Source organism: Scyliorhinus canicula, chromosome 8, assembly GCF_902713615.1.
Source record: "Scyliorhinus canicula chromosome 8, sScyCan1.1, whole genome shotgun sequence".
NCBI classification, from domain to species: domain Eukaryota; kingdom Metazoa; phylum Chordata; class Chondrichthyes; order Carcharhiniformes; family Scyliorhinidae; genus Scyliorhinus; species Scyliorhinus canicula.
This window is the reverse complement of record NC_052153.1, coordinates 72,398,600-72,414,796: the sequence shown is the minus strand read 5'-3', so window position 1 is coordinate 72,414,796 and position 16,197 is coordinate 72,398,600. Positions and strand designations below refer to the sequence as shown.

At 45.7% G+C, this 16,197-nt stretch overlaps 1 protein-coding gene across 3 annotated transcripts in view; it reads right to left on the bottom strand.

The window, feature by feature from the left end:
• Positions 1-16,197, bottom strand: part of ror2 (receptor tyrosine kinase-like orphan receptor 2) — a 323,434-nt gene that overhangs the window by 50,301 nt on the left and 256,936 nt on the right. For all 3 annotated transcript variants that reach the window (XM_038804721.1, XM_038804722.1, XM_038804723.1), the window contains one exon: positions 1,371-1,407. In XM_038804721.1, the coding sequence (XP_038660649.1) occupies positions 1,371-1,407 (37 nt within the window). The remainder of the gene's footprint in view (positions 1-1,370; positions 1,408-16,197) is intronic.

The window sequence follows — 16,197 nt, the reverse complement described above, 5'->3', positions numbered from 1 at the left end:
TTTGACAGTCACATCCTCCTCAACCTCCTTTTGACGTACCTCCAGTTATGGCAGGCCCCACTTCATCCTGCCCTCACTTCCCCGGAATAAACACATGGTGAGGAGGTCTTCCTTCATGGGGATGTGTTTGCGGGGTCAGGAACTTTTCCGACTCATGTTTTCTGTCTGCTTCATGAAAATCCAGCCCACAGGCCCTAAATAGCATTTGTCTCTGATTTCTTTTGCCTCCCGATCCTTCCTGAAATTTTAGACCAGGAATTTCCAGTCCAGTTATTCCAATGTTGTTGTGCAAGGGTTCCAAAACCGCTGTTACATTATAAACATGGAAAATTTAGGAAATGTACACAGCCAAACTCAATGATTCCTTAAAGTTAATGGACAATGAATCATGTTCCAGGAGTCACAAGTCCACACCACAAAACTGGTACCATTCCACCTCCATCCAGTAAGTTTAAAGAACTAAAAACTGAAAAAATGTATTAGTATAATAAAGTTAATTTTGGAAAGTACTATATGAATATTTTTTATTTAATCCTTCCTTGGGAGCTGAATTTCAAGTGAACAAAATGAAGCCTGTGTTTCAGTCTCAGCCCACTGCTGTTGCCGTGCTCCCAGATCTGAAACCTGCCAAAACCAACAAATACCATTTGGCAGCTTGAGGGCACCAGGTGCACTGGACAACGGTTACTTCGACCAAGACTTTCAAAGTAAAAACAAAAACAAAATTCAAGGATTGAAGATTGGTTTGAGAATGGTTTTGTTAAGAAGCAGTGACTCCACTACATCAGGCTGAAGCCCCATTTTCAAAGGTGTCAGCCCCAGTGGGATATTTTAAAACAAAATAAAACCAATGCAGCAATCTTATAATTGGATTGAATATAAATTAATGTCAGCAAGATAAAAAAACAGGCCCCATTGCTACTTCCTCAAAATCATTTGCAAACTTTACCCTCAAATTACCCTTAAAGTTCCAGAATATTAAAGGCGAGTAATTTTAGTTAAAAGAAAAGATATGTGAACCTATATTATGCTGTTTTGTTGATTGGGGTGGAACAGAAGACAAACAGCACACATAGGAACTCCAGCTTACTGGCCCCGAAATTCCTTGTCATGATGAATTCACAAACTGAATTTTGCCACCTTGGTAATGTGCCACAGGAGAGGAGAGGCGAGGTGACTCCCCGCTTCAAAAATATCATTCCATGTCCACACATCCCCACTTTATGCATCGCATAACATTTTGAAATATTCTAAATAGAAAAGTGCAGGAAACTATAAACTACATCCTTTTGTTCTGAAAATAATAAATTCTACAAAATATACTGACACGATCTGAAATATGCAAAGTTTGACTCATCAGCCTTACTTACTGTGAACCGTGATGTGGATTTAGAGTTGGAGACTGCCCTAGAAGGAAAAAAAATAGGATGAAATAAATGCCTGAGTTAAAATATTTGACAAATTAGACAAAAAAACATACATGCTACATTTAAAATTTTATATCAAGAGCATTTATCTTTCAGATAATTCCGTGAAGTTACATACCTCTTCCCACCACAGCATGATGGCCTAGATTTTGCAGTCAGAAGCAAACATTGCACTTACCCACAGAATTTTTGTGCATTTTTGGACTGCGCCTCTCAGTAATTAGAGTAGTACTGGTATTCCTTGCGAGCCGCTTGCTGCTTCTTTCTTCCTCGCCATCAACCCTCCAGTTCACCGTTAACTTTCCCATTCATCGAGAAGGAGGGTTGGTTAATTAAAAAAAAAATCTTTATTGTCACAAGTAGGCTTCCATTAACAGTACAATGAAGCTACCGTGAAAAGACACGAGTCGCCACATTCCAGCGCCTGTTCGGGTATACGGAGGGAGAATTCAGAATGTCCAAATTACCTAACAGCACGTTTTTCGGGACTTCTGGGAGGAAACCGGAGCACTCGGAGGAAACCCACCGCGACGGGGAGAACGTGCAGACTCTGCACAGACAGTGACCCAAGCCGAGAATCGAACCCGGGACCCTGGCGCTGTGAAGCAACAGTGCTAACCATTGTGCTACCGTGCTGCCTTTAGCAGGATCGTGAATAAGCGGCGAGCAGGTGGGAAAGGAAAGAGAGGGAAAGGCAACTATGAGAGGGAGAAGTGGGAGGGAAGCAGGAGAGGCAGTTAGTAGGAGGGTTGGGGAGCTCAGGAGGTGGTGAGCAAAAGGGTGGTGAACAAGTGATAAATAGAAAGAGTTCATAAGTTATTAACACATTGTTAACTGTACACTGGTGTACCGTGTGCAGTTACACATGTGTTTTATCTTTTTTTTCACCAAGACGTAAAATGAATAAGTATTTTAAAATTCTACTTTCGGCATGATTAAAATTTTCCAGTATCCTAAATTGACCCCATTACCACTGAATCAGAGAGCCAAAGTACAGTGGTTAGCACTGTTGCTTCACAGCGCCAGGGTCTTGGGGATCGATTCCCAATTTGGGTCACTGTCTGTGTGGAGTCTGCACGTTCTCCCTGTGTCTGCGTGAGTTTCCTCTGGGTGCTCCGGTTTCCTCCCACAAGTAATAATGTGGGGCATGAAAGACGTGCTTGTTAGGTGAATTGGACGTTCTGACTTCTCCCTCTGTGTATCCGAACAGGCAGCAGAATGTTGCGACAAGGGGATTTTCACAGTAACTTCATTGCGTGTTAAGGTAAGCCTACTTGCGACACTAATAAAGATTATTATAAAAATACACAATGCTCTTCACAAGGGATCTGGAAACTATGTGAACAGGGAAATCAATGGTATGTCTTCTCAACCAATAAAATTTAAAAATCCACACCAAGAGATGTAGTTTAAACCCGAACATATAAATTGTACTAATTAATTCAATGCTAATTGACCTACAGACAGCACGAGAGGGAAAGAAAGATTGATTGCGAAAAAAAGATGAGACCAAGTTAAAAAGAATTATACTTTCTTTAAAATTTCCAACAATAATTAAGACCAACAATTAAGATCTGAAGGGATGAGACTTATAACATTTTAAAAATTATTAGTGTCAGAGAGGTATGTAAGTGGCAATAATTAAGTCTCGCTGCTATTAAAAATTTATTGACACTTGCGTGGACAACGCCCATCTATTACTAATGTGTTTAGTGGATACTTAGTTATTGGATTGGATTTGTTTATTGTCACGTGTACCGAGGTACAGTGAAAAGTATTGTTTTGTGTACAGTCCAGACATGTGTACAGATGCATACATGAAAAAAAAACATAAATACACAATTTGAATACATAGATACAGGCATCGGGTGAAGCATAAAGGAGTGCAGTACTACTCATAAGAGAAGATGTGTGAAGAGATCAGATCAGTCCATAAGAGGGTAATTCAGGAGTCTCGTAACAGCAGGGAAGAAGCTGTTTTTGAATCGGTAGCGCGTGTTCTCAGACGTTTGTATCTCCGTGCCATAGCTGATGATGCCCTGGCACAACAAGGTGTCCAGAAGACCTTGGTGTCCTACAATGAGGTTATGTGGGTCTGCGATGAGTATTTCAGTCTGAAAAGGAATATGGGCTTTGAAAGAGCAAGATTCAACCAGAGGAGCCAAAGGCTGGGTGAATTCATTGATTTTTTTTTTATTAGCTGATTGACTAGAACTTGGCCCTTAAATGCATGAATTAATTCATGACTGTGTCGTAGTTGGTGTACTCAACGATCACCATCAGATTTTTTGGAAACCAGAGAGGATTTGCTCAGAGAGAAGGCTGAATAGATTGCCAGGCTAGCAGAGTTGTAACAGTAGAATTTGGAATTACTTTAGGGAGGTGTTGGGGCTTGGGATGGGTTGATCCAGTATGTAGAGCTAAAGTTGGGAGCCTTGCTCCCTGAAAAGCAAGTGAAAAAGCCCACCAGAAATGCAGACAAGACAGGGAGAACCAATCTACCTATTTCAAAATGTTCCAGATGTGGCGCCAGTGCCTCTGAAGTCTCTGTTGTCTCTTTTGAGGAGATTCAGCGCTTTGATGAAAAGGTTAAGAAAGAATTGAATTTGTCTACTGAACTCAATTACATCATCATCAATTGCTGGCAGCTGGGGCGAGATGCCTCCCGGTCAGGCTGATCACGTGGAACGTTAGAGGGCTGAGTGGGCCAGTTAAGAGGGCTCGCGTGTTCACGCATTTGACGGGATTGAAGGTGGACGTGGCAATGCTACAGGGGACATACCTGAGGGTAACAGATCAGATCAGATTGAGGAAGGGGTGGGTCGGCAGGTATTTCACTCAGGGTTGGACTCTAAGACTAGGGGGGGGGTCGCGATCCTGATTAATGAATGGGTGTCATTTGAAATGGAGAAAATAGTTGTGGATATGGGGGAGGCAGTCATATCACGGTCAGCTGGAAGCAGGACGGGACACCGGTGGTGCTCGTTAATGTCTACACACTAAACTGGGATGACGTGGAGTTTAAAAGACGGGAGTTAGGGAAGATCCCAGACTGGATTCACAGAAGCTGATCGTGGTTGGGGGGGGGAGAGACTTTAATATGGTCATTGATCCAAGGTTGGACTGGTCGAGCTGAAAGACAGGGAGGGTGCCAGCAATGGCAAAGGAATTAAAGGGGTTTATGGAGCAGATGGGTGGGGTAGACACATAGCGGTTTGGTTGGCCAAGAGCGAAGGAGTTTTCCTTCTTTTTGTATGAGTACAATCCCGGATCGATTTTTTAATCCTAGACAGGGCTCTATTGGCGGGGGTGGTTGATACTGAGTATTCGGCGATTGCTGTGTCGGATCATGCCCCACATTAGGTCAATTTACAGGTGTGCAAGGAGGTGGGCCAGCAACCGCAATGGAGATTGGACGTAGGACTGTTAGCGGACGAAGGGGTGTGCGGGCGTGTGAGGGAGTCCATCCAGAACTATCTGGAAATAAATAACATGGGGGAAGTCTCAGCAGCAATGGTTTGGGCAGCGCTGAAGGCAGTAGTTAGAGGGGAGCTAATATTGATACAGGCCCACAGGAGGAAGGTGGAGAGAGCAGAGGTAGATAGGTTGGTTGGGGAAATACTCCAGGTAGATATGCGGAGGCCCCGGGGGTAGGGTTATTGAAGGAACGGCGGAGGCTATAGATGGAGTTTGGTCTGTTGTCTACGGGGAAGATGGTGGAGCAGCTGAGGAAGGCGAGGGGGTAGGTATACGAGTATGGAGAGAAGGCCAGCAGAATGCTTGCACACCAGCTAAGGAAAAGGAAGGTGGCCAGGGAGATAGGTAGAGTAAAGGACAGAGCTGGGAACATGGTCTTGGACCCAGCAGAGGTGAACAGGGCATTTAAGGAGTTTTACAGCCGGTTATATGAGTCAGAACCCCCAGCGGGGGTGGAAGAGATGAGGCAGTTTCTGGGAGGGCTGTTTCCGAGGGTGGAGGAAGGGTTGGTGGATGGGCTAGGAGCCCCGATCGGGATTGAAGTAATAGCAGAGGAGCTAGAGGCCATGCAGTCGTGTAAGGCCTCGGGACCGGACGGCTAGCTAGTGGAATTTTACAAAACGTTCTCTGAGATTCTGGGCCCACTGCTGGTGAGGACATTTAATGAGGCAAGGGAGCAGCGGGTTCTTCCCCCAGCAATGTCACAGGCCTCGATCTCACTGATCCTGAAGCTGGTGAAGGACCCTGAGTTACGCGGGTCATGTAGGCCAATTTCCCTATTGAACATTGATGCTAAACTGTTGGCTAAAATCTTGGCCTCAAGGGTAGAAGATTGTGTCCTAGAGGTGATAAGGGAAGGCCAGACGGGGTTTGATAAGGGCAGGCAGTTAACGGCCAACGTTAGAAGGCTCTTAAATTTAAAAAAAAAATTTAGATTACCCAATTATTTTTTCCAATTAAGGGACAAAATAGTGTGGCCAATCCACCTACTCTGCACATTTTTGGGTTGTGGGGGCGAAACCCACGCAGACACGGGGAGAATGTGCAAACTCCACACAGACAGTTACCCAGAGCCGGGATCAAACATGTGGCAGCTCAGCGCCATGTGGCAGCTGTGCTAACCACTAGGCCACCATGCTGCCTACTAAAGGCTCTTAAATGTGATCATGATGCCCCCAGAGGTGAGGGAGGTGGAAGTAGTGGTCGCGATGGACGCAGAAAAGGCCTTCGATCAGGTGGACTGGACCTATTTGTGGGCGGTGTTGGAGCGGTTCGGGTTTGGGCGGGGCTTCATTGATTGGGTCCGGTTGTTGTACCAAGTACCGGTGGCGAGTGTCCGAAGGAATGTGTTGACGTCGGACTATTTTAAATTGCACCGAGAGACTAGGCAGGGATGACCCCTCTCCCCACAGAGCCACTGGCGACGGCACTAAGAGGTTCAAGGGACTGGAACGGAGTGGTCCGAGGGGGGGTAGAACACAAGGTCTCACTATACACTGATGACCTGCTCCTGTATATCGCCGAGCTGTTAGGGGGGATGGGAGAGATTTGGAGGATTTTAGGGGGATTTGGCCTGTTTTCAGGGTACAAATTGAATATGGGGAAAAGCGAGATATTTGCGATCCAGGCAAGGGGCAGGAGAGGAGATTGGGAGAGCTGCCATTCAGAGTGGTGGGAGGGAGCTTCCGTTATTTGGGAAACCAGGTGGCACGGGAACGGGAGCTCTTACATAAACTAAATTTGTTTTGGCTAGTAGAACAGATGAAGGAGGACTTTTAGAAGGTGGGACATACTCCCGCTCCGCTGTCACTGGTGGGGAAGAGTACAGACCGTGAAAATGATGGTCCTCCTCAGTTTTCTGTTTGTTTGTTCAGTGCCTCCCCATCATTATCCCAAGGGCCTTTTTAAACGAGTAAACAAGGTGATTTTGGGTTTTGTGTACGTGGATAAAACCCCGCGAGTGAAGAAAGTGTTGTTGGAGCACGGCCAAGGGGAGGGTGTGTTGGCGCTGCCAAACGTTAGCAATTATTACGGGGCGGCAAATATATATAGTCATGATTAGGAAGTGGGGGGGGGGGGGGGGGGAAGAGAGAGAGAGAGTCGGGGGGCATGGGAGGAAGCATATGAGAGTGGAGGGAGCATCGGCCTGGGCTCCAATTGGGAGGGCTGGATGGGGGTTTCGAAGACGGCAGAGAGCAGGGATTAAGAGGAGGGGGGATCTATTTATAGGTGGGAGCTTCCCCTGTTTGAAGGATTTAGAGGAGAAATTTGAACTGCTAGCAGGAAAGGAATTCAGATATCTGCAGGTACCTGATTTTTTGCAAAGGCAGGTTTCGACTTTTCTGCTCCTACCACCACGTGGGATACAGAACAGGGTAGTTTTCAGAACATGGGTGGGAGAGGGGAAGGTTTTGGATATTTATAAAGAACTCATGGAGTCGGAGGAAACGTAGACAGAGGAGCTAAAGCGCAAAAGGGACAACGAACTCCGGGGGGGGGGGGGGGGGGGGGGGGGGGGGGGGGGGGTGGATAGAGGCAGGTCTTTGAGAGGATGCGCTGAGCAGCGCCAACACATTCTCATCATGTGCCAGGCACAGCCTGATTCAGTTTAAGGTCATTCACCGGGCACACATGATGGTGGCCTGGACAAGCAAGTTTTTTGGGGATTGGGGACAGGTGTGCGAGATGTGCGGGAGGGCCAGCAATCCATGTCCACATTTTGGGCATGTCCGAAGCTTAGGGGATTTTGGCAGGGTTTTACAGATGCCATGTCCATGGTGTTAAAAACAAGAGTGGTGTCGAGTCCAGAGATGGCGATTTTCGGAGTGTCAGAAGATCCGGGAGTCCAGGTGGCGAGAAAGTCTAACGTCTTGGCCTTTGCCTCCTTGGTAGGCCGGAGATGGATATTGTTAGCGTGGAGGGACTCAAAGCCCCCGAATTCAGACATCTGGCTTAGTGACATAGCTTGGTTTTTCAGACTGGAGAAAATAAAGTTCGCCCTAAGAGGGTCAATGCTTGGATTCGTCCAGAGGTGACAGACGTTTGTCAACTTCTTTTGAAAAAACTGTCAACAAGAGGTGGGGGGCTTAGATTATTGCTTTGAAGAGTTGGGACTTCTGAGGGAGGGAGGTGGTCTTTGCACTATGTTTATATTTGTATTTGTACTGTTTACTGTTATTATTATTATAACATTTTAAATGCCTTAATCAAATGTTTTTTTTTAAAACAATTGCTGGCAGCTATCAAGAAAGGGAGAATGAGATGCGTTACTCTGAATTGCATCGAACCAACAGAGGAAGTCAAGAGTTTATTAATTTGTACAAATGTAAACTGCAGCTCATTCTTGGATCTCAGCAGCAACTCATGGATACACCGAAATCTTTCCGTAAAGAAGCAAAGGCCCAAACTAAAGAGCTTCTACAGCTGAAGAGCACCACACAAGAACTTCATACAGATCCAAGTCCAGATGTTGCACCATCATCATCAGTGCCTTTGGTGATGATGATGCAATGCAACTTTCTCATTCAGGCACTGTGATCCCATTGCCTTCAGTGGTGCAGCCTCACACTGAAGCAAGCATGAAAATGATTCCTCTGTCTGCAAAAAGTGCAGTTCCTACATTAAGAGTAGTAGGGAAATTGGCTTTTCTTTGTATCCTGCAATGTCTTCAGGATGTTCTTTGACTTTCTTTTTATGTGTCAGATTCATCCTGGTCTCAGGTATTGGTTCTATATTTCATTGTCAAAGCAGTAGTATATAATACAGCTCAGGGTTCGTCATAGGAGGTGAAAGCACCATCTTTCCTCAGTGGGCAATGCAGAAGATTACAGGAGAATGTCAGTTAATTATCTTCCTTTTCAATGAGTTGTGATCATCCCAGTGCCAAAGATTTCTCTCATGAATCAGCTTTTCCCCGATTGATTTCCGGCTTTTACATTCAGGTCATCTTAAGAGTCACAGCCAAGGAATCAGCTATCTTGAGAAGCTGCTATCACACTCTACACAATGATTTTGCCCTCCAAGGAGATAAGAGGACACATACATCCAACACTTCCTCCTGCCACTGTTGGGGATTGATGTCTTTGGTGACAGGTGACTTGGAGGTTGTCGGGGAACGGGACAGTAGGTAAGGAGTTGGCTAGAAGTTGTAAACAGTACAAGAGATCTACAGGTGGAATGTAATGTAAATAGTTTAAGAAAAGAATATAACAATTTTAAGATTATACTTGAGGGGGAAATGTGGAGCAAAGGGTTAATGTTTATCTTAATGAGATAATGATGGTAACGATGATGGACCAATTCATGGAAAATAAGCTGCGAGGAATGATTAAAGAGGCTTATGCTTCATGGGATAGACAGAAAAGATTAAAGGGAGTGCCTCATTGAAGTACATAAAATATTAATTGTCATTGATAATGTGTATCCGGGCAGCATGCGTCAGAAACATGTGCTTATTATGAGGTCTTTGTAAATAGTTCTTAATGAATACTATTTCAGATTACTCCCTTGAATTAGCAAAACCTCACCAAGACATTGTAACACACACAACTATCAAAGTAAAACAAGAAAAAGGGGGCGATTTTCCAGCCGCATTGCGCCCGCTGCAAATCCCGCTATGTTGGGTGAATAAGCGGGAGAGCCCAGACACAGGATTTGAGCTGGGCACTGAACAGTGCGCAAAGCTCCCAGTCCGCTGCAGCTGGCATAATCTGGTTCACAGCCAAATAATAATTTAAATATGCCAGGCCTGCTGAAGCCCAATCCTCTCGGCTCCTTCTATTCTCCCCGCCGCTGGCGCAGCATGAAACTGGCCGGAAGTCTCCAGCACCAGAGACCAGGCGTGATGAACAAGCTAGGGGGGCCTCGAGAATATTGTAGCCCTCAGGTGGTCAGGGACATAGCAACCTTAGCAATGGGGTGGGGGGGGGTGGGTCTGAAGCAAGACCCATAGGGAGAGCCCCAGTGCCAGAGAGGATGGTGCTGGCGGGACAGGTGGGCACTGAAGCCCTGATGCCGTGCAATGTTGGGTCGGTGGGTTCCTTACTGCCACTTTGAGATCGGGTCTTGCTGGCGTGGTTAGACCTATCCCTCAGTGCCGGTGCCAAACTCGCAGAAGAACTCGAAGTGTGCGTGGATTGCAAACTGGATTGTGCTGTCCCATCTGGTGGGAATTTCACTACATTTCCCGACGGAGACCGCACTTGGAAATTTTTTGGGAGAATTCCGCTGAAAATGAATTCCACCCCCCTAGTACATTCCCTACCATCTCTAATTTTCCCCACTATATTCCCTACATTGTATAGTCCAAAAATGTGCAGGTTAGGTGGATTGACCATCCCTTGGTGTCCAGGGATGTGCAGCTTGTGTTATGGGGATAGGGCAGGGCAGAGGACAGAGGCACAGTGCTCTTTCGAAGGATGGGTGCAGACTTGATGGGTCGAATGGCCTCCTGTTGCACTGTAGGAATTCTATACAATGACAATATTTCACTGCCTGAATGGATTCTGTTCTAACTCTCCCATCAGAACATTTAATTGTACTTTGAACAACCCTAATTCTTATACTAACCTGTTTGGTAGACTGTTCCATTCATCACTCTTTAAGAAATGTGATCTTGACTCTTGTTTTCTTTAGATTTATTTTTAATTAATTTCTATTTTATATCCCATAATTATTCTTTCTAGGCACGAATCACAGTAACAATCTGGCTACACATTATCAACGGTAATTAATATTTTATGTACTTCAATGAGGCACTCCCTTTAATCTTTTCTTTCTAGACCGTGAAGCATAAGCCTCTTTAATCTTTCCTCATAGCTTATTTTCTCTGACTTGATCCATCAGTGGGTGAGGACAGCTTTCGTAAAGCAGTTGTGATGAGGACAGTGGATTGCTTAAGAATTCTCTCTCTTTTGTTAGCTTGACCCTTAACATCAATATGTTCCGAGTGAGAGTATGGTAGATATTGAAATATAAATATAATTTTTAAAAAGTGACATGATGGAGAGTAGAGACTGGGAAGTTAGGCAGTAACAGGAAGCAGTGATGGCTGGGGGCAGGGGGTGGGGCACCCACAGACAGCAACACAAATTCATCATTAATTAACTTTATGCTTGCCGATGATCTGATCCTAAAACCTCCATCTCCCAGCCTCTGCGCCTGTGGAGGTTGGAGGCCGAGATGGGGTGTGGTGACTGATTCTGTCCCTGTACCATCCACTGCCATGTTGGAAGCGACTGAACAATTTCAGAGAGGCTTTCCCCTTTAGAAAGCAATGAAAATGTATTTACATCTCTAAAAAACAAAATGAAAGGCAGCATTTAAGAGTGTCTGATTGTATCAAATGCCCGAGTGTTGGGGAAGTAAAGGCTTTTTTTGAGTATAACATTCAGAAGGGACTTGACAGGTTAGGCACAGACATGTTAACACTGGCTGGAGAATCTGGAACATCATGGGGCACAGCCTCAGGATAAGGATTTGGGATTGATAAGGATTGAGATGAGGATAATTTCTCAATTCAGTCGGTTGTGAATTGTTGGAATTCTCTACCCCCAAATGGTCTTCCCTACCTCCTCCTCTAACCAAAAAAAAAACAATCACTGTAAGGATCCCAGCCGAGTAAAGATCAAGAGGGAGACTCGAGGGCAGGTAGAAGTAGAAAGAAGTTGAACCGTGACATCACAGCCACAGGTAAGTGATTGGCTGGTGACTGGAAGCAGTTTTTCTTTTCCCTGAGGTGTGCTGATAAGATAAGATTTTTAAATTTCTATTTTTTTTAAACCATGTGATTGGGAACAATTTTTCTTTTTTTTTTCCTTTTTCATTTATCTATTATTTGATATTATAGTTGGACAAAGTTAAGTTTAAGGTTAAAAATGGCAGGTGATCTCAGACCCATGACATGCTCCTCTTGCTCAATGTGGGAGCTCAGGGACGTGGCTGATGTCCCTGGCTCCTTCACGTGCGGGAAGTGTGTCCAGCTGCAGCTCTTGTTAAGACCGCTTGATGGCTCTGGAGCTGCGGATGGACTCACTTTGGAGCACCCGCGATGCTGAGGAGGTCGTGGATGGCACGTTTAGCAAATTGGTCACACCACAGAATAGGATTGCGGAGGGAGAAAGGGAATGGGTGACCAAAAGGCAGTGCAGGTGTCCCCTGCGGTCATCTCCCTCCAAAACAGGTATACCATTTTAGATATGTTGGGGGAGATGGCTCACCAGGGGAAGGCAGCAGTAGCCAGGTTCATGGCACCGTGGCTGGCTCTGCTGTACAGAACGGCGGGAAAAAGAGTGGGAGGGCTACAGTCATAAGGGATTCAATTGTAAGGGGAGTAGATAGGCAGTTCTGTGGTCGAAAACGAGACTCCTGAATGGTATGTTGCCTCCCAGGTGCACGGGTCAGGGATGTCTCAGATCGGCTGCAGAACATTCTGAAGGAGGAGGGTGAACAGCCAGTTGTTGTGGTGCATATAGGCACCAATGATATAGGTACAAAATGGGATGAGGTCCTACAAGCAGAATTTAGGGCGTTAGGAGCCAAGTTAAAAAGCTGGACCTCAGAGGTAGTAATCTCAGGATTGCTACCAGTGCCACGTGGTAATCAGAGTAGAAATGAAAGAATAGGCAGGAAGAATGCGTGGCTTGAGAGATGGTGCAGGAGGGAAGGGTTCAGATTTTTGGGACATTGGGACCGATTCTGATGGAAGTGGGACTACTACAAATTGGACGATCTACACCTAGGCCGGACTGGAACCAATGTCCTTGGGGGTGCTTTTGCTAACACTGTTGGGGAAGGTTTAAACTAATGTGTCAGGAGGGTGGGAACCAAATGAGGAGGTTAGTGGACAGTAAGGAGGTCGTAACTAAAGCCTGTAAGGAACTAGATCATGAAGTCAGTGTGACTAGGGGGAAGAATAGGCAGGGAGCAGATGATGAATGCAAAGGAACTGGTGGTCTGAGGTGCATTTGTTTTAATGCAAGAAGTTTAGTAGGTAAGGCAGATGAACTTAGGGCTTGGATTAGTATCTGGGAGTATGATGTTATTGCTATTACTGAGACTTGGTTGAGGGAAGGGCATAATTGGCAACTAAATATCCCAGGATATCGATGCTTCAGGGTTGATAGAGAGGGAGGTAAAAGGGGTGGAGGTGTTGCATTACTGGTCAGAGGGGATATCACAGCTGTGCTGAAGGAGGGCAGAGGAGTGAGGCGATATGGGCAGAGCTCAGAAATAGGAAAGGTGCGGTAACAATGTTGGGGCTGTACTACAGACCTCCCAACAGTGAGCATGAGATAGAGGTACAAATATGTAAACAGATTATGGAGAGATGTAGGAGGAACAGGGTGGTGTTCATGGGAGATTTTAATTTTCCCAACATTGACTGGGATACACTTAGTGTCAGAGGTCTAGATGGAACAGAATTTGTAAGGAGCATCCAGGAGAGTTTTCTAGAGCAGTATTTAAATAGTTCAACTCGGGAAGGGGCCATAATGGACCTGGTGTTGGGGAATGAGCCCGGCCAGGTTGTTGAAGTTTCAGTCGGGGATTACTTTGGGAATAGTGATCACAATTCCGTAAGTTTTAGAATACTCATGGACAAAGACGAGTGTGGTCCTAAATGAAGAGTGCAAAATTGGGGGAAGGCCAACTATACCAAAATTCGGCAGCAGCTGGGGAATGTGGATTGGGAGCAGCTGTTTGAAGGTAAATCCACTTTTAATATGTGGGATGCTTTTCAAGAGAGGTTGATTACAGTGCAGGACAGACATGTCCCTGTGAAAATGAGGGATAGAAATGGCAAGATTAGGGAACCATGGATGACAGGTGAAATTGAGACTAGCTAAGAGGAAAAAGGAAGCACCGATAAGGTCTAGGCGACTGAAGACATGCAAAGCTTTGGAAGAATATCGGGAATGTAGGACCAATCTGAAACGAGGAATCAAGAGGGCTAAAAGGGGTCATGAAATATCTTTAGCCAACAGGGTTAAGGAAAATCCCAAAGCCTTTTATTCATATATAAGGAACAAGAGGGTAACTAGAGAAAGGGTTGGCTCACTCAAGGACAAAGGAGGAAAGTTATGCATGGAGTCAGAGAAAGTGGGTGAGATTCTTAATGAGTACTTTGCATCGGTATTCGCCAAGGAGAGAGACATGACGGATGTTGAGGTTAGGGATGGATGTTTAAATACTCTAGGTCGGGCAGCACGGTGGCCTAGTGGTTAGCACAACCGCCTCACGGCGCTGAGGTCCCAGGTTCGATCCCGGCTCTGGGTCACTGTCCGTGTGGAGTTTGCACGTTCTCCCCGTGTCTGCGTGGGTTTCGCCCCCACAACCCAAAAATGTGCAGGGTAGGTGGATTGGCCACGCTAAATTGCCCCTTAATTGGAAAAAATAATTGGCTAATCTAAATTTTAAAAAAAAATACTCTAGGTCAAGTCGGCATAAGGAGGGAGGACGTGTTGGGTATTCTAAAAGGCATTAAGGTGGACAAGTCCCCAAGTCCGGATGGGATCTATCCCAGGTTACTGAGGGTAGTGAGAGAGGAAATAGCTGGGGCCTTAACAGATATCTTTGCAGCATGCTTGAACACGGGTGAGGTACCGGAGGACTGGAGAATTGCTAATGTTGTCCCCTTGTTTAAGGGTAGCAGGGATAATCCAGGTAACTATAGACCGGTGAGCCTGACGTGAGTGGTAGGGAAGCTGCTGGAGAAGGTACTGAGGGATAGGATCTATTCCCATTTGGAAGAAAATGGGCTCATCAGTGATAGGCAACATGGCTTTGTGCCGGGAAGGTCATGTCTTACCAACTTAATAGAATTCTTTGAGGAAGTGACAAAGTTAATTGATGAGGGAAAGGCTGTAGATGTCAAAAACATGGACTTTAGTAAGGCATTTGATAAGGCTCCCCATGGTAGGCTGATGGAGAAAGTGAAGTCTCATGAGGCCCAGGGTGTACTAGCTAGATCAGGGGTGGGCAAACTACGGCCCGCCAAAGGTCTTTATGCGGCCCACCAAGTCATTAAAAAAAAATTTTTTTTTTTTTTAATTTTTAATTTTTTTTTAAGGTTAATGGGGGGGGGGGGAGGGGGGGGGGGGGGGGGGGGGGGGGGCCTGTTGGGTTACTTACTGGTATAGGGTGGATACGTTGACTTGAGTCGGGTGATCATTGCTCGGCACAACGTCGAGGGCCGAAGGGCCTGTTCTGTGCTGTACTGTTCTATGTTCTATATGAGGCGCCCAGAATCATAACCGGGTGAAGTAATTATTTTACTTAATAGACGATGCGGCCCTTTAAAATTGTGAATTTCTGAATGTGGCCCTTGCACGGAAAAGTTTGCCCACCCCTGAGCTAGATGGATAAAGAGCTGGCTGGGCAACAAGAGATAGAGTAATAGTGGAAGAGAGTTTCTCAAAATGGAGAACTGTGACCAGTGGTGTTCCACAGGGATCCGTGCTGGGACCACTGTTGTTTGTGATATACATAAATGATCTGGAGGAAGGTATAGGTGGTCTGATTAGCAAGTTTGCAGATGACAATAAGATTGGTGGAGTAGCAGATAGTGAAGGGGACTGTCGGACAATACGGCAGAATATAGAGTTGGGCAGAGAAATGGCAGATGGAGTTCAATCCGGGCAAATGCGAGGTGATGCATTTTGGAAGATTCAATTCAAGAGCGAACTATACGGTAAATGAAAAAGCCCTGGGGAAAATTGATGTACAGAGAGATCTGGCTGTTCAGGTCCACTGTACCCTGAAGATGGCTGCGCAGGTCGATAGAGTCAAGAAGGCATACGGCATTCTTTCCTTCATCGGAAGAGTTGGCAGGTCATGTTACAGTTGTATAAGACTTTGGTTCAGCCACATTTGGAATACTGCGTACAGTTCTGGTCGCCACATTACCAAAAGGATGTGGATGCTTTGGAGAAGGTGCAGAGGAGGTTCACCAGGATGTTGCCTGGTATGGAGGGTGCTAGCTATGAAGAGAGGTTGAGTAGGGTTATTTTCATTAGAAAGACGGAGGTTGAGGGGGGACCTCATTGAGGTCTACAAAATCATGAGAGGTATAGACAGGGTGGATGGCAAGAAGCTTTTTCCCCAGAGTGGGGGACTCACTTACTCGGGGTCACGAGTTCAAGGTGAGAGGGGAAAAGTTTAAGGGAGATATGAGTGGAAAGTTCTTTACGCAGAGGGTGGTGGGTACCTAGAATGCGGAGGTGGTAGAGGCAGGGACGATAGCATAATTTAAGATGTATCTAGACAGATACATGAATGGGCAGGGAGCAGAGGGATA